Source organism: Cephus cinctus, unplaced genomic scaffold, assembly GCF_000341935.2.
Source record: "Cephus cinctus unplaced genomic scaffold, Ccin1 Ccin1_scaffold0542, whole genome shotgun sequence".
Classification (NCBI taxonomy): Eukaryota; Metazoa; Arthropoda; class Insecta; order Hymenoptera; family Cephidae; genus Cephus; species Cephus cinctus.
Window position 1 is genome coordinate 207,088 of NW_014333200.1, and position 19,472 is coordinate 226,559.

The following is a 19,472-nucleotide window of genomic DNA, read 5'->3' on the forward strand; positions in this document are numbered from 1 at the left end:
AGAGAGAGAGAGAGAGAGAGAGAGAGAGAGAGAGAGAGAGAGAGAGAGAGAGAGAGAGAGAGAGAGAGCGGGAGAGAGAGAGAGAGAGATGGAAAAAAAGAATTTTTAAAAATAAGAGAAAAAGAGGGGATGAAAACAACAATTTTTTATCGAGGTTCCGGAAGAGGGGGGGGGGATTTATCTGGGTATTCGATGTTACATCGCGAAAATTAAAAAAAAAATTATTTTGTCACTCCGTTGGTACGCCTCTGGTAATGTGTTTTTTATGGTTTCTTTTTTTTTTTTGAATCGAGAATTTTTCATTTTTGTCCAATGCGGATGGTACGACTGGTTTTTTTTTTGTTTTAGTAACTAGTTTGTTTTCCGTTGTTATTTTTCATCTTGGATTAATTATACGATGCGATGTTTTGTATGCAATCTTTGAAATCTCTCACTGAAATGAGATAAACTTCGTGACTCGTTTAATTCCGTTGTGTTGGCAGCACTGCTGACGTTGCGGCACATTCACCGCGGCCTTCGGGCATCATTCACTACTGGACTGCCGCTGAACTTTCGTTATGCACACGCCTTTAATTGGATTTTTCTCAAAGTACTGTAATATATCGTGTATACACGGTTAGATAACGAAAATAGAAAAAAAAAATTTTGTTCTTGAATACCGACAAAAAAACAGAATTTTACCTTAAATATCATTTTTCCACGATACTCCGTTATAAATATACATCAAGTAAGAAATATCAGTTCACCTGATTATTTTGGTAACTATTAAAAGATCATTCGATCAATGATCGCGCGTAGACACGATAGTATCAAATATTTTTTTTTATTCAGTTAACCAACTTTGACTATTCACAGATATCGAAGATGTTATCTACCTTTATAGTTATTAAAAAAAAAAAAAAAAAAAAAAACATTCCAACTGACACTAAGATCGTATACCAAGTATGGGCAAAGCCATTCGCCACGTGGCAGCTTGACAAGTAAATAATAAATAAAGTCATCGTCATCCGACTAATCGAATGGAATTTTCACCCATCTCCATTGCATTTTTGCTTCGTTTCACAGCCACGTTAATCTGCACTAATTCATGGCCAGCAGGACGACTCTCGACGGCAGCAAATCAACGACTGAGGTCGGTTAAAGGCGATTGCGGCTGCCGGTCCATTGATTGCTGTTTACGTGCGACCATAAAGACGTCATTACGTAATCCGAAAAGTACACTCACACATAAAATTTACAAGCTCCCCAATACCCGAGGTACAGCGAAATAATTTTTTGACACGACCTGTACCTCGTAAAAGACGCTGCATCCGCAGCATCTTCCTCAATTTAATTTTTTTTATATCAGTCCTCCTCCGTGATTAACAAACTTTTTATTACATCCCTGAAAAAAATATATTTCATCCATTCAACCCCTAAAAAAAATTCCAATCCATCCAGAAATCCTCAAGCAGACTTTTCGTTTGCCCGGCCCTGAAGTTCTGCCCACCTGACGTCACGCACCTGTTCTCTCTCCCAGAGAATCCACTCGCGGCTGACCCATTACAAGAGCGCGGCTTTTCTCCGCGGATTTTATGCCGCAAGACGCACTCGCCGCGTAAACCCAACAGCGCCGTTTTCAACGAGCGACGCGTATTAAAAACCCGTATAAATCGACCCGCGCGTATAATGCTCCAACTGTCTAAGGAAACTTGCCGCATCCATATACATATATATATATATATACATATATATATAACCTTTTTTTACCATACCATAAATAATCATCTAGATAATATCATCGTTATCTGTAATACATTACTCATCTTAGAAATCTCGCGATATCCGAATGATCTTGCATGAGTTGCACAATGCATCCTGAGACGACCTTGAAACAAGTCCGGCGCGATCATCTCGCGGAAAAGTGCCGATCCAGGACGAGGGGCGTAGAAGGCACGAGGGGACGGAGGGGAGGTAGAGACGAACGTGAATTAATGCGACGTGGAAGTTACGTAAGCCCGACGCGTGTATACATCGCGGATAGAGCACATCAAGAAATTCCTCGAGCGTGGAAAACCTTAAGCCCGTACGCACACGTGAGTTACATGTGTACTCGTATAGTTGGATATATATTTTTCGTCAGTAAGATATAATACAAGATACAGCACAAAGTAATCTCATGCGAGACAACGTATAGAAGGTAGCGACAAATTCGAGTCATTCTTATCTCCGATAAATACCAACATAATAGGGTAAACTAGGTAGCGTAAATAATTATTTGTTAGGTGAAAAAATGAAAAAAATTTTTTTGGAAAAATTTTTTTTTTCTATTTTATCACACGGCTTATTCCCGTTAACGGAAGTGGCCTGTCCTTATATTTCACGGGGTTAGTCCGGCTGGATTGACTCTGTTGCTTTTCACCCTAAGGAAACCACGGGGTCCCATATGCAGAGCGCGAAACCGTTGAGAAGGTATAAGGAAGAGGATTCGTAAGGGAGACACGAGGGGAAACGTATAGTATCTCTCTCTCTCTCTCTATCTCTCTCTCTCTCTCTCTCTTTCTCTCTCTTTCTCTCTCTCTCTCTTTCTCTCTCTCTCTCTCTCTCTCTCTCTCTCTCTCTCTCTCTCAACCACCTGTAGCTGCCGTTCCGGGGCTGCGTTCTCCAACACAGCTCTCACGCAACGTCATTAATAATAACACGTACGCACGTTTCGGAGTAATAAAAATATCACGTCGCTCTCATTTATAATAGCGGATACCCCGTGGGGGCAGCCATATTGGCTCTCGAACTTTTATAGCCCGTGGATAGATATACACTGCTAGTCAAAATAGAGACCCAAAATACACTATGAGTTATATCCGACTCCGAACCAACCGCACTGTGAATGCCGATCAAGTCAATAAGTAGTCAAGCAGTGTTACTGTTAATGATGAAGTCAGGTAGTATAGCCGTAACAAACTGCCATTACCGACAGAGTCGGCAGCCCGTACAGCCACTCCTAGTCTTCCATTACGATATCGAAGAAACTTTCGAAAATTGCTGGCAACGCTTGGAGAATTTATTAAAAAAAAATTTTTTGTGTATCTCTTTCGGATACACTGCGTTTTCGTTGCATTAGGATTATTATTTATGCATTTATTTATCGGTCCTCGGTTGGTTGAATTTACCTGGAATTCACAATAGCGTTTGTATACACGTGTCTAGTAACTCGGTTGAAATTACGTAAGCTGTATGGTATACGAGCCAATATATTCTTCGTCCTCTTAGGGACTTACGTATAGCGTTACGTTGTTGGTAACGTGCTTATGTACGTTGGTGCACATGATTTGTACGTAGGTAATGTACTTTGGACGTTGTTACGTAACAACGAAAGAACGTGGTAAATGAATGTCAGATAAAGTCCCGAAAGTTTGCGTGCTGAATTTTTCTATTCATAGCATGTGTAGCGTATAGGGATATTCATTAATTGGGGGTTGACAATTTTGAGGTTTAGTGGATATTAGGCTCGTGCTTGATATTACGCAAGATTAACATGGGTACTTTCTGTCGATCTTGAGAAAATTATTAGTGAGTGACATTTGCTTGTCAATCACATGAAATCCACGTGGTCGGTAAAAGAATCATAAACTTCGTACATTTGAAATATTTCTGAGTGCCCGTGTCACGTGGCATCGGAGGGTGCTAAAGGAACGACGCCTGGCGTCGGTTGATCTCTCGGCAATAGATTTGCGATAACTATGCATTTCGTATTTCGATGGGTTGCTATATATAGTGAATCGCGAAGACGGATAATTAAACGGCCTATCGCGATTAATTAATCGTTTAACGTAAAACCCTGATACTATATATATGTATATATATATATATATATATATATATATATATATATATATATATATATATATATATATATATACATACACACTATATACATATATTATTATTCGCTTAATTCCTTTTTCTCGTGTCTGACCGCTTGAGACGGATAGCGGGAACTCGTTAAAGAAAAATGTTGAAAAAAAAGTCAGGAGTTAGAAAAGACGTATATTTTTTTTTTTACTAAAAAAAATGTCTAATAGTCACAAGCTATTTTTATTTTTAAGCCGTTTTTGGGTATTTTTTACTTTACCAAAAAAAATGTAATTTTTCTCTCTTTTTTTGTTCCTGTAAAATTTTACGTCCATTTGTCTTCTTCCTTCCGTCTTAAAAATCGCTACTGGCCACTCCGGTACGAAGTTGACGATCTCGTGCCGCGCAGACTCTAGACGGATACGTATGTAGCTGCTTGTCGCTTGAATATTTATGTCCGACCTCTACGAACGAGAAACTGCTGCATTCTGGAAAGAGCGCGTTCTGATTTATATGCGATCGAATCTCCAGTGCCGCTCAAACGGTGCGACCGCGCGGCTACCCTCCGTTGCATTCGGGTACCCCGTCCGATTGCTGTGGGATCGATTAATATCTATACTAATTAATAACGCGAATTATCTATATTATCACTCGAAAGATATCGGTCGGCTTTCGCTTTGCATAATTTACGAGTAGGCGCTACCTATTACATATATGTGTAAGATAACGACTCAATGACACATGACAGTCCAAAATTCCTGTGTGAGAAACTCATATGAAAAAAAAAAATTGTTATTAATTTCTACCGGCCGTAATTACTATTGATGTTTATAAATAAAAAAAATATATATGATTTATCCGATCGATTAGTTGCCGATAACATTCAACATGTCGCTTCTCACTTTCAGTCTCATTATTTCTCATTTGAATTTCCCGCCCTGCTGTCTTCGCCTTACTACACTGCCTGCTCGGCCAGGCATGTCACTTTTTTTTCATCTAATTCAATGGGCGCGGGGGGCCAACTTTTAAGCAGTTCAAAACGGCAGAGAAGGTTATTTTATATCGTGCTAAAATCCTTATGGCTGCCGCCGACTTGTATCTGATCCACCGAAAATTCAATTACCCGGTGGAGCTGGGCTTCGGTATATAGGGTGGGTCATATTCCTTAGGGTTGCTATTCACGTACGCTATCCTATAAGTGAACCAGGTGAACCATGTAAACCGAATGCTCTCCGCTTCTCGGGTTCCTCTTACTTCGCCTCAATCTTTTGATAGCAATACCGGCAATTAAGATTGCGCGCCGGTGCAATTGGGTCGAAAGTAATTGCACTAGGCTCGTTTCGATATCTCGTGAAGCGTAATGATATAATTACCAGTAACGCTGGTTTCGCTGATAATATATTTTTTTTTTTTCAAAAATTTATCCCAACGCGAGACTTTTTTAACCACGAGCAAGGAATATATATATATATATACAACTTCGATTCGTGTACGATCGGACCGGTTCGGCTCTCTTCGCCGCGATTAAAATCCTCTTCTAAGACCTATGAAACTTTGTACCGAGGCATTTTTACGCATCCCTAAGTATCTTACGTGTCTGACGAACGCGAAAAAAAAATTATTTACTATTCTCACGTCGCGATCACAACATTCTTGAACACTTTCATAAGAACTTACGCAATTTAGTTAAAAGATATTAACATCACATACATTTGTGTAATATGTATCCGAGAATGTTATATATGTACCAGAGAAAAGTGTATTTTTTTTTAAATCAAATTTATTCAAAATTCTATTTACATGCATAACTCAGGTTATACGTGTTAATTGCGATCTACGATCGTTACGGTATTTGTAATTGTAAAGTACATACGTACGGTTAATGAAACTTGTGGAAAATTCAATGAATTATAAATTACTGTTCAATGATTCCATAATGCCAAGGCAATAATTAAAAGGTTCGGTATAATCCACTGAGAAACGTAGGAGAGCTCGAGTTAACGACTCAATATCACTTGTTTCCGACTAATGGCCGACAGCGAAACCAGTTCCTTCAATTATTTTTCGTGCAATCGTCGCCTCGATCGTACGACTCGCGTTCGCGTCGGCCTTCGAGTTGGCAATTCCTTGGAAAGCGTGGAAGGGCGCGAAGTACCAAAGGACGTCAGGACGAATTCCAGGAAATCCTTATCTCGGCGGTAGAAGTTGAAAAAAAAAAATTAATTCCTCAGATCCGTCGCCATGAGCATGCAAAAAGGAGGATACGATTCTATGATTTCAATGATAAATAAGGCAAGAAAAAATAACCTGGAATTGCACCACCCCGTGCATCCCCATGCAGAAGTCCCTGCTTTTTGCGCTTTTCTGGTTTAATAGAAAATTAGTATCGTCTTACTTGCATTTGCCAAGCTGATCCTGAGGTTTCTTACCGGGACCTGGACTGCGTCTAAACACGAAAACGGAATAGCATAGTACTTATGTACTATATATGTATATGTATATATAAAAAGTATATATATATATATAAGATATAGGTATATGGGATGCACTGTGTTCCGCCCACTACGGCCCTCCCAGGGTCTCTCATACGAAAACCTCACTTTCTGTTCTACAGGCAGATTCATTTTTCGTAGTCAGTGCACGTAGGTGGATACGAAAAAAATAATAAGGAATTGCATAAATTTTTTTTTGGAAATTTTTCAAAAAATTTATCGTATCATTTTGACGTGTGTGCAAAGTGAAATCGAGACGATCCGTAAGGGGTGATATTGTTTTTGAAAAAAAAAATTTTTTTTTCCATTCATCCTTCATTCCCAGTAAGAAAGCCGAAGCACCGCTGGCTCTGAAAATTTATGAAGCATCTTCGCGATTCTTTGATACACAGTCCGATTTTTGGCAAGCGGACCTTCCTCCTCGTCATCGGTATGAGTTTTAATGCGTTTTACGGTCCCGACCGAAAACCCATCAACTTTTGGTATTACGTGGTAGGTGGACAAATGGGAGACCCCTTGATATTATTTACTTGCCAAAAATATTACTCGAGACTGACTCAGGCGTCGTACCTCCTACACAGGACAGTGTATATAGTCAGCCTATATACACGGAGTATATAGGAAATCGAATAGTGAATTATAGAAATTATTCGATGACGTCAGATCGAATCGATCAAAGCACTAAAGCCAGAGAGAGATAAAGAAACAGCTGTCGAACGTCATTATGAAGATTCTAATTCGAATAAAAAAAAAAAATTTTTTTTTATATCGCTCCTTCCCCCTCTCCAAATCCTTGTTTTCTCGTTAACTAAACGAACCATCACGTGCAAGTCGTAGTCCTGCGGAATACAAGGACGAAGGAACGTAGAAGAAGATTATTACCCGCAGTAGCTGTCACAGAAGCCTGTCGCGGGACACGCAACCGGCATTTTCATGGAAACTCGCAACAGTGCGGGCACCAGCCGGCAATGAGTTACCAGTTGCCAGTTGCCGTCTGTATACATATAGAAGAAAGGACTCGTCGGCGAGCAGATTAAAGAGAGCAGAACGTATTGGTACGAGGTCGTCCCGTTTCTACTTCCGCGAGGAGTCGCCAAGTCCTGGTGACGAGGTGGTTGATGTGTGACAAAAAAAAAAAATTTTCACCAAAAATAAATTTTTTATTCGAAATGAATATTAAGTGGAATCAGATTGTCAAATTTTTTTTGGCAATTTTTTTTTTTTCATTTGGCCTTCGACAACCCGAATTTCCATTAGACTCGCGAGTAGCGTGACAGTGTCGATTCCTAGACGGCAGTTAATTGTCGATACATTATAGACATGACGTGTTACGACGATGCGTCCCGAGGAGTAAAACAAATCGTTTGAATCAGCAATTAACACTCGGCTGCCTAAGTGCCGTCACTGACCCAGACAAGTGGGCCCGATTCGGGCCCCCTTTAACCCCCTTGTTAAATCTTCACTTTAATTAGCATACTCTGTCAACCGGGCGACTGTGCTTACGCGCGACGCGGCACCACACGAATTATGCTAATTGCCTTTGTTAGCGCCGACTCGTTACGCGCGTTTAGGCGTATATCTATGACGGCGCCATTGCAATTACCCAGGCGATGGAAACGCGGGAGTTTCCATCGCTAAGTCGCCGTTGCCTTCGGCGCGCGTTTTACTTCGTTGTCGATCGAAGCCCGCGATGATACGCCTGGAGCAGGGCGGGAAATTGGTGGATATTTGAAATTATATTTTGACATGGTGATATTCGAAAAAAAAATTTTCACACTTCAAAATTTTGGACAGGACCGATTTTTTGAATTTTTTGCTTTATTTGTTTTTTGTGGGGAAAAAATTTTTTTCCGCAACGGAAACACGTTGGCTCGTTTATTATCGCAAGATGTGCGCGCGCATACGAGTACCCCTACGTGTAACCATACGTCAGGTGAAGTTGCGCACAACCACGACAACGCTCAACCGTCCTGTGTACCGTAAACAAGTTTTATCCATCCGCATATAAAATAAATAAATGGCGCTCATGATGCAGTCCGCCCGGTTGCCTTCCTCCCGTCGGCATACCGGGTGTTCACATCCGTGAAAACAGGCTTCGTAAATATGCACGTTTTATGCATCAATACCGGTGAGCGCGTTACGCCCGGAAAGCACGGCCGTGTATAGCCGCGTCCGAAAAAGGGACCGAGGACGAAGTAAGATAATTGAGGGAGAATGAAAAATTCGTAAGAAAAAGAAGACGAATGGAGGACCAAAGAAAAAGTCCATAGACACTCTTAATGGAATTCTTCTTTGTAGTTGCGGTTCCGCAGAAACGAGGTCGAATTATTTGGACGCGTCCGTCAGGTTCGTCGACCTGTTTCATCCATAGGTAAAAAAAAAAAAAACAAAAAAAAAGGCACTCCCAGTATCTGTCTCGAAAGATCAAGATACTACGGTATCGCGGTTTATTTGATACACTTCAATAGAGCAAATGCAGTACCGTAATAACCACCGTGTATATAGATATATACGAGGAAAAGAGGTAGGGAAGAGAAAGAGAGACAGAAAAAAAAAAGATAAAAAAATGAATGAAATAAGAGTAAAGGAAGGAAAGCACAGGTAAAAAAGAGAGGTTAAAAATTTTTTTTAAAAATTCGGCCATCATGCCTCGGCAGATAGTTCGTTTTATGGCCGACGCGATTCCGCGCGGCTCTTCGGTCTTGGTTTTACGCCCGACGCGCACTGCGCTCGTTTTCAGCTGTTGCATGGAAATCCGCAGTTTTACTGCCAGCCGCTTCTAAGTTATGGGGAAACTTTATGGTTACTCTATGGACTCCGCACTTGTCCGACTCCGCCTACCGCGCCTCTCGCGGACTTTGTTGAACACACGGCCATATACGCCGGCGGCCACTCATTACGGGGTGTCGAGGAAAGAAAGGTAGAGTCAGATAGGGGATATAATCTCAGTCAGTCCAAGAGACTGAAACAGGGCTGGCGCGCATGTCGAGCAAAAGGGATAAAGGCCGTACTGAGGTCCTACTATTGTTTCGCAATGTCTATTCCCTATAGTGCCTGAATTAGGTGGGAGAGCTTCGAAATTCGCTCACCAGGTGGCGCCGCGGTCTAACGAAAAAATTCGATATTGGTTACGCCTTCGATAATACATCGAACAGCTAACTTCACTTTGGACCAAAATCAGACTGTGGCACTGGTCCAGATCTGTACAAAATTAATTTCTTGTCTCTACCGTACAGTCACGATAAAAATTCGCAGCTCCAATCGAAGCTATCCATATCGTTTGGTCACCTATCGATCGCTTCATCCGCCATCATGGATTTTACATTTGAACTCTAAGCGCCTCTTTTCCAGTCCGTCGTTCTTAAAATCCATGACGGCTCCGACCTATCGACTCCCACGATGGTTTATTGGCTGCTGTTTTTGTCACGTCATCGCTCGGCTATGCTCGACTCCGATTGGTCCGAATGCCGATCCTCAATGTCACGCTGAAATTAACCGTTTTACCAAGCGGCACTTTTCGAGCACGCTGTTCACCAATAATGGCGGCAACCAATCCCGGTTCTAGTCGTATCGTATTACGTTCTGAATATGGCGACGAGAGGCGTACTACGTGAGTGGGTGTCGAGACAAGTGACCAAGGAGAAGGACGAGGATAGAGATGAGAGAGAGAGAGAGAGAGAGATAGTATATACATATATAATTTTATCCGTATATATAGTAACTCAAAAATATATATATATAAATATAGAAAATTTGTAAAACTTCCGAACGCTTCCTGCTCTTTCCGGGAGTTCCTGTCTTCTTTCAATTTTTTTAGCTGCCCGACTTCCGGTCGACAGACGACAGCCACGAGCATTGATGCGTACGAAAAAGCGCGCGCACGACCACGCCGCCCGTTTCACATTAGGGAAATATTCAAATACGTCCGCGGGGCATTGTTATTCTAGCGTGAAAACGGCTGCCGTTGTTACCTTTTATTAATGTAATTTGTTCTATTAACCGTTTACCGGGGCTCACCGGGCTTCCTTAACGGTTTCGCTTGTTTAATACGTTCTGTCTCTTTCCTTCCCCTATCTTCACTAAACCCTCCCCAGCGTTTCGTCGTCAATGTATAATTCATCGAATTCATCTAAATTAATCCCGAAACTACCTCACTATTGTTCATTACATCTAATTCCCTTATTCTCTTTATAGCATTCTCTCTCTCTCTCTCTCTCACACACACATTCTGTTTCTGTCTTTTTCTATCAATCTCGTTCCTCCTCCTATCCATTCTTCGTGAAGAATCGCTATTTCAAGTCCCGCCATTGCCACTTCCTCCTGGTGGAAAGTTCAGAACAGCTGACTCACCGATTAAGATTAATGGACGTGTGCCGTAAGACCGGTAAAGCGTTACGTGCGAAGGTTAGACATAAGTCTTTCTGCCATCGGTATCGTGAATTACCACAGGAGAAGGATCATGGGGAAATGAAAAATTGGTGGGAAAAAAATTTTTTTTTTTCAAAATTTTCAAATTACGTCCACACGTGAATATCGGTATTTTTTGTAAATTTTCAACGAAATATAAAAACGGTCGTAAAAAAATCCAAGATGGCCGCGGAGCGTCGCTTCCGTACGAGAGAATAATTAGTGGTGTCGATTTTTGATATTTTTCTTTTTTTTTTTTCACTAATCACAGCGAAGCTACTCAGGAATCGTAAATACCGGTCGCCAGGAAGGTTAGGTGGCACAAAGCAAAGCATAAACGACCCATCATATGTTGTTAGACACGGGGTAACCGTGAGATATGATCTATCTTAACGTTACATAACCTCACCTTGCCGCTAAACATAAAGCAATGCTCTCACGTGAGACAGTACGAGGTGCTGAAGATACGGATCTGGCTAACTGTAGAGAGGAGGAAGAAGAAGAAGAAGAAGAAGAAGGTAGTAGTTGAAAGGCAGGGTAGGGGAGGCACTGCACCGAACGCGGTGAAGCCTGGGTGAAGCGGCTCTTTTGATTAATGTGTAACATTCATAGAAAATGCTACCAGAAGTCCGAGGCGAGCGGTAACAGTGAAGTTGGATAAAATAAATTACAATTTTTTTTTTTTTTTTCAAATTAATTCCGCCACTGGTTTCATGCGAGGTAACCCTGTCTAATGGAAGTACAGTACTGTACGCGATGTTGCAGTTGAAAATCTTTTGATACAAATTTACAATATAGATATACATTTCTACGTGGATAAACAGCATATACGTAATGGACTGATGATGCATTAAAAAAATTTTTTTCTTATTTATAGTATCTAAGAAAATTTATTATAAATGTACTTTTTCTTCTTTTTTTTTGGACTTCGATCTCTGCCTTCTTTATCCCATGGGTGTATATATATATATATATATATATACTCTGAGAATTCTCGCGTGAGTTCACTCTCCAACATGTACATATATGCCTTTTCTCCGTTATACATAAGGAGGTGAAAAAAAATTCAGCTTACACATAAACCAGACGTCGAGAACAGTTTCGAAACGTTCGTCTTGATTTTTACTGACTTTCGATCATCTTTCGCACTCGCGTGTCTCATCCACGTCGAACGATTACGTTACGCGTTAAGTAAGATTAATACGCGACCCTCTCTCTTTTTCGCATCATTAGTGATCATTGCTTAGATTTATTTTTTTTAACGTCTTTCTCTTTTTTTCTTACAGTCACTATATCTGTATAGGTAATCTCAATATTTTTCATCGATTTACATATTGGTTCGATTTGCACGTTTTTTAAAATCAAATCTCAATGCAAGCATCTATATAGAGATTTTGTGTAGTAAATTTCTTTATATTATATATATATATATATATATAATGTATACTATATAAACGTATAGTGTATAGAAGGGAAGATTTCTAGAGTGATAAATCCGACCGAGGGAGGCATGTTCCGTAACTATCTGACTCTAGCGGTCTGGTTTTCGTGTACCCACTTCCCTTTCTGCCAGCGAAGTTGCCTGTCTTACTGCTTCTCTGTGCCACCTTATAGCACAGAGACATATTCCATAGGTGGATAGATCGGATAAACGTACGTGAAGCCGTGTAAAGTAGTCTGATAATTTCTAGAGGTTGGTAACGTGGGGGAAACGTGGCAAATTCTGGTGAAATTGTTTGGTACGATAATTACAATAGTATATACATATTCGTATTGTGTATATATAAATATATTATAAATCGCTGGGAAAGTCGCGAAAAAATAAAAAAAAAATACGTGACTGACTGTAAAATTGAATTTTTTAAAATTCAATCGACACCTAGTTCCACTGACCGACCTTAAAAGTGAACCAATGCTATCCACGCCGACGCCCCATTCTTTTTCACTCAGTTCGCTCGAAGCGAATCCTCACCTGTACGGTACCTTAGCTAGTCTTAAGGTACAGCTACAACGAGTTCTCAGGTTCTCGATTTTCCATAAAAGTCAAGCAACAAGCAAGCGGTCATACGGCATGGCAATTAAACGTTGTAAAAGACCCAGTCGGTTTCCCCGAAGATGAGAACTCGACGATGTTTATATCTTAATTCGAACCGGAGTAAGCACTCGGTCAACACGCGATTCTGATAACCAGTGTTATAAGCGTATAACATACGATTACTCGAAGAGCGAGAAGGATGAATTTAAAAAGAAAATGAAAAGAGAAAACATTTTTGACAAAATTTTCATTTAAATACGAAAATTCAATACTTTTGAAATTTCGTTATTTTCACTTAGCTTACAACGCGTACCAGAATATGATCTGGGAGGAAAAATCTTGCGAAAATTTTTTTTTCTTTAAACCAGGGAAAACCGTTCGTGTACCTTATGCTCACCAGGTATATATATTATATATAGCTATAGTCTATGTAGTCGACACACCTCCTTCTCTATGTAAAGGTAAAATGTGACGACCATGGCTTAGTGGGACGCTGAGCACGGTATAGGTACGACTCCCGGGGACGAGGATCTACACCTCGATGAGCACAGCACGACATTCTCCTTGTGTTCCTCCGTGCCTCTCCTGGCATCGTTCGTCCTATCCTCCCTACCATGTGTCCCAAGAATAAGGCCCCCCACCATCGGCACTGTCTCCGTCCTCGAGCACGTCCACCGCAATTGTCCGGTAAGCCATGAGCGAATCGTTCACCGTGACGAAGGTATCCACCTACTGCACAGTGGATTCTCTGGACGTGGATTCGGAGCTACCGACATGGGAATCGCCCAAGAGTCCCGGTTCGGTGTCATTAATTAGGGCCCTGTAGGTCCCATTGAATAAACACGTGATTCGCGTGCCAAATGACCCGTAGAACACAGTCGATTGAAAAATATTCCTGACTATTGAAAAGGGAATATTTTTGAAAATTTTTTTTATATATTTTTCAAACATTATTTTTCGAATCACTATAACAATAAAAACCAAGCGAATGCATCTTGATCGTTACCGTGCTACTTGCCAAGCCGGGGACGTAGCTGCCCTCTGGTGAGAATTTTGAGTACCGATCGACATTATTTCTGTACTCTTGCGCGATTTGGGAATATAAAGAATGTAAATCCAGAGCGTGTTGCGCTTTTGTTCTCCTGGAGACAATGACTGACTGGTATTTGTCGTGAAAAAAAAAGAAAAAAAAAAGTATAGAGAGTACCTACGTACATAGCGACCTGAGGGAGACGAGTGTTAGAGGGGGGGAGAAGAGGGGAAGGAACGTATAAAGAATGATGTAATAACGCGTTATGAATATGTACAAAATAACAAATGGCTTTGGCACAAAGGAACGGAGACGGGGAAACGTCAGACATTCTATATCCACGGTCCGCTTCTGTGTCTCCTCGTCATTGTCCCTTACGTGCGCCCACTACAAAATATTTTCGATCTCCACTCAGTTGCTGGTTAACAATTTCAGTTTGTTAACTACGTACCCGTGTATATATCTATAAGGTTATATGCGTTACGGGTGTACCCGATGTCAGGTTGAGAATCTGGGTTAACCGCAATCCAAAACTTTCTTCTCCATTTCCTAGACCCACCTACCTTCCTTCCCAGCCGCCATTTCATCCAGACCGTCTTTACCTGGACGTTGCGACGCGCGGATCAGACTTGGCTAATTACATTTCCGCGTCGAGCTTTAATACAAAAGTTTGGCTGAAATCGCGGCCAAAACACGTGACATTCTCACGAAAGTCATTCCCCGCTCCACTTGGGTAACGCTGTCTTGGTTTTATACGTCAGGAGTTCAACCTGAAGTTAGTCGGGAGTCCCGGTGACCGTCGCGCCCGCCACCGGTCTGGGCTACGGAAACTTTGTGAAACTTTCCAAGGTTCGGTTATGTAACAGTTGACTTTTTTTTTTCTTACTCGTAATTTTTTCTTTTTTTTTTCTTCTTTTTTTTTTCCTAACTTTTATTATATTTTTATTATCTCTTAGGTCAGTTCGTGCTATTTCTTCGGGGAGACTGTCGGACTTTTGTATGCATTCCCGAAGGTTTGCTCGGTTGGGGCGACGAGAGCTGGATGAAAAACGCGATGATAAATAACAAAAGCGCTGCGAGCGAACCGACGGGGGAATTTCGTTGTCGAGGTGGCACTGCGCATCACCGATGCCAGGCAGGAAGTGGGAACCGCCGAAGCACAAGGGGAAAGGCAGGAGGCAATGCAATGCATTGTGGGAGTGAGCGGGCGAGTGAAAAAAAAATGAAGGAGAAAAAAAAAACGGAGGAAGAAAATAAAAGCGTTATAGCATTATGTGAACGAACGGGCCCTAGTGACGCATTTACACGGCTGTTATTATCCCTACGGCCCGTGGAATTGTACGTCGAGTTACTCGGCATTCGAACTCGACATATGTCGCCACTGTGCGTGCGCAACGCAACGCGTGCTTTTTCCATCGAAAAAATCGCCCGCGACGAGAAAACAGAAAGTGCACGCGATGCCGCATGAATTTTTCCCAGTCACCCCCTTATTCTCGTGAACACGATAATATTCGACCTTTGTGATTGATCTTGTGCAAGTTGAAAAAAATTTTGAAATTTTTTTTTGTCTTTTTCGACATTAAAAATCACACGGAACGATTTTTTATATCATTTCTAGAAAATATAATTTTGACAAATTTACTTTTCGCTTTTACGGATTTTCAATGAGATCCAAGCATCTCGACTGTATCGTCGTTTACAGCATCCGCGTTCATAATCAATCGGATTCAGGGTGGTACCCGATAATCGGAGGACCCACTCCCAGGAGTTTCCGGATCCCTCAATACTACTGAATCGGTCCAGTCGGGTTCGAAACTTCATCCCTTTTACCAAGAGACCCTCGTTTCACCCTTAGCCAGATCCACCAATATTTTTATCCTTGAATCCTTCATCTCCCAAGCATCCTGAATCCAGCATCCAGCATCCTGCACCTCACCACTACGCTGCTGGCATCCACTTGTGTATGAATTCACATAACGGTCCAAGAGACGCAGACGCCCAGCGGCGTCTCTTGGAACCAGACACGGAGGTGGAGACCCCACGCGAAGAAGCTGGAGAAGCGAAGCTAATTCGATTTGTCCGACGCGCCCTTTATAACTCACCACTGGCACGTTTCTGGCCCCGAAAACGACAACACTGCCAGCAGGGGGTTGACGGCACTGATTGCCGCCAAGTGGGAGCGAGAGAGAGGGCAGAGCATAGTTAAGCATCGTAGGTAGAGAATGAGTGACGAAGAGGGGCTGAAACTAAGGGGAACCCCCGCAATGCCTGATCTCGATGACGGATCAGCAAGTAAGGTTAGGTTACTCCTCGCGAACAGGTAGTCCGATATGAGTGATTATTTATTGTGTCCATAGATTGGATCATTCATCCCTACTGGTGGGGTGTCCCGCGCGTAGGGGTTGACATTTTGAAAAATTATTTCGTATAGGAGAAACGATACCACGAATAATCCTGCAATTTTACCCGTGCTCCATTTTGAATGAAAGACGCAACGAAACAGGTGGAGTCATCAATTTTTTTTTTTTCAAAATATTTATTAGACAAAAAAATTTGTATGACGCAAAAAATTCCTATGATTGATCAAGCTCGGAAATTATTATGCGTGGATTTTCATTCAGACCACCGATCGCTCCTATAGACCGTGGCTCATAAATATTAAAAACCTTTGCGATTCTCGCATGGGTACGAATAAACTCGTTTTATTTTAGTTCTAATACCCACCGCCACGGCCGGTTAGTCGCTCATTGAGTATGCATCAGCGATCGACAGAGGCCGTTACGAAGTTTTCGCCCGAAGGTACATCGGAAGCCGCGAGACTTGCTCTTTTCCCCTCTTGCTATCTCGAAACTGGCTATATCCACGGTCATTTTTATTCTCCGTACCCTATACCCGGTAACACGTGCAGTCATAAACGTACTTACGTACACGATCTGTACCACGCGCATAACCCATACGCAAAGTCAGTCCGAGATTTCTTTCACTCCTAAGCCGTAGGCCCATCGTGCTATAGGACCGTAATTTCTCCCTCTTTTATATTTATATATTCAAAAAGTCTTCGTTCTAACTCTTCACGGATATCTGCATACACTTTGTTTAACCAGTTTCTTTCATTCGCGTCTTTCCCGAGTCTAATGTCCCAGCCAAACGGAGTACTCCGCCATCTTATGCGCAGAAGTTGAAAAAGCACGTACTGCGCATCGAAGCGAAGCATCTCCGACAACGACAATCTTTCGTAATCCTATTGTATATCTATATCAAGAAAAACATTCCACAAGTCATCTCGCAAGCCTTCTTTATCCCGAGAAGAGTTCTAGAAGTATATATATCACATTGAAAAAGATATATATACAAATATATCTATACCGCTAACGAACATCTGTATCCAGTCAACAGCGTAGATGGCGCTGCGGTAATAAATATCAATAAAAATACATCCGGAACCGTCCTACCAACGAACAGACACCAATCTCGCGTTTCGCCCGTTCGCCAAACAAAAGCTACGTCAAAGATATCTCAGGGCTCCCGTGTACGACTCTTTGTCGGGTGGCACCGAGTGCGCACACGCGCGCGATGCGTTACGTTTTTCAGCGCGCAATTAGAAAGAGATTTATTCGCGGCGGCACGCACCCGCATCCCGGGACAAAACCCTGCGGTACTTTTACAGAGCGGCGCGCCAAGAGGAAGATGGGTATCCTGGGGGACGGTGAACATACCGTGCCGATAAACAAACGAGAAATCGGTTCGAGACGGGCGCTGGGTACCAACGTGAGACAATGCGACGCAGGTAGATCTTTTTGCGAATTAGCGCTCAGAGGCGCACTGCGCTTTTAATGAACTCGTTTTGACGTGACGCCCTGGGACCGATTTCTTCACTTTGCTCCCTTACTATATATATATATATATATAGCTCGCTGGCTATAGTAGCGTTAATCGTACTTCCTTAGAATAGTTCCTACGTTGGTTAGTCATAGTTGGTATACCTGCAAACTTAACCTGGCTATCACTGACGGGTTTGCGATTTTCTTAATTAAAGTAACGGCTTTTGCTTGACGTCGAATAAAACGCTAACCTCTCTTCCACGGGCGTGGTTGCGCAATCTATGTATTATTTTTGATTAATCGAGCTAGATTTATTTATATTCTAATTATATTCCAATGGCTGAACCTTAGGTCTGGATTTAGGTGGAGTAACGTTTATCGACGCGTTTTATGGAATTTACGAGGTTATGTATACTCGGGATTTTTGAATCGGACTGATTGAAAACTTGATTGGTACTTTTATCTGTGTTGGGTATGTCTGTACCTATTTGCTACGTTACGTGCGTACTTGGAGTTACATAAGATTCGAGTATGCGTCACGTGTAGGCTGCGCGTGTGTCATGGACTCGTGATAGAAGGATAGGAGAAGAGAGATGAGAAGAAAAAAAAAGAAAAAGACTGGTGTGCAATCCTGAAAGGTGCGCAGGCGTAAGATCTTTGTTGTATATCTGTATATATTCATAAATAATTATAACCTCGGTAACCTCAGGAGAGACACCGTTAGGAGAGACTTCCTTGGTTAATTTAAGGAATTCGGAATGATGCTTTTAAATTTTCAAAAATTACAAAATTAGTAACGGATTTTTTTTTTGGGTTACAGGTGAAAATTTGGTTCCAAAATAGAAGGAGCAAGTACAAGAAGATGATGAAGGCGGCGCAACAGGGTGGTGGTGGTGGACAGCACGGTAGTTTACTGGCTGGAGGTACCGCTCTACCTGGTGGACCATCTCCACAACCAGGTCAACCGGGAGGACTTATGCAAGGAGGTTAGTTTTGGCGGGAAAAAAAATTGATTTGAATATATTTGATAAATTTCTTTATATGACTTTTTTTTCATTGGTTCCAGGTGGTGGCAGTTCGGTCTCTGGTAGCCCCACGACAGGGTACCTTGGTGGTATGGGTGGTGGGGGTGGTGGTCACACACCCGGAAGCTCGAGTCCCGGAAGTGAAATGTCACCTCAGCATAACGAGAGTCCTCCTGCGCCTTCTTGGCCTGGTGAAATGAAGCACCATCCTCACCCTCATGCACCCCCTCATACTCATCATCATCCACATACGCCTGGACATCATCCTCCACCTCCACCACCTCCGCCCCATCACGCGGGTTACATGCCTCAGTATTCTTGGTATCAGGCGGATCCTAATCCAGGATTACTCACGTATGTATTTTTTATCACTGTACGAATGGCCGTGCTATGGTTGTTAATTAATTTTTTTTAACTTTTTTCTATTTTTCTATATTCCAGGGTCTGGCCAGCGGTTTAACGAAGACGTCAGGAACTCGATTTCGGGTCGGCAAGATCATCTTCGCAGCCCTGAAGACGCATCCTCCGAAGCGTGGATGCGTAATCCTGCTGTCCTCTTTCGGAGACGTGGAGAGAGAAATTCGTTATGTTAAATATGTCTAGTTGTCTTAACAGTGGTCCAGATACATTGGTACCAACGGAATAATAGAGAGAAAAAAGACAGTGAAGTGTTACATGAACGGATTAATCGAACTCGTGTATTAAAATATATGTGCACAGTGGGTCCATCAAGTGTTTACAGACTGTTTGGAACAGTGAACTCTCATTGGTTTTCATAATGGTGACTACCCGGAGTACCAGTGATATATATATATATATATATATATATAT

At 41.9% G+C, this 19,472-nt stretch overlaps 1 protein-coding gene across 4 annotated transcripts in view; it reads left to right on the plus strand.

The window, feature by feature from the left end:
• Positions 1 to 19,462, plus strand: part of LOC107268413 (homeotic protein distal-less) — a 37,166-nt gene extending 17,704 nt beyond the window's left edge. For all 4 annotated transcript variants that reach the window (XM_015741164.2, XM_015741165.2, XM_015741168.2 and 1 more), the window contains exons 3-5: positions 18,437 to 18,602; positions 18,683 to 18,995; positions 19,083 to 19,462. In XM_015741164.2, the coding sequence (XP_015596650.1) occupies positions 18,437 to 18,602; positions 18,683 to 18,995; positions 19,083 to 19,101 (498 nt within the window). In that variant the 3' untranslated portion in view covers positions 19,102 to 19,462. The remainder of the gene's footprint in view (positions 1 to 18,436; positions 18,603 to 18,682; positions 18,996 to 19,082) is intronic.
• Positions 19,463 to 19,472: the final 10 nt, after the last annotated feature.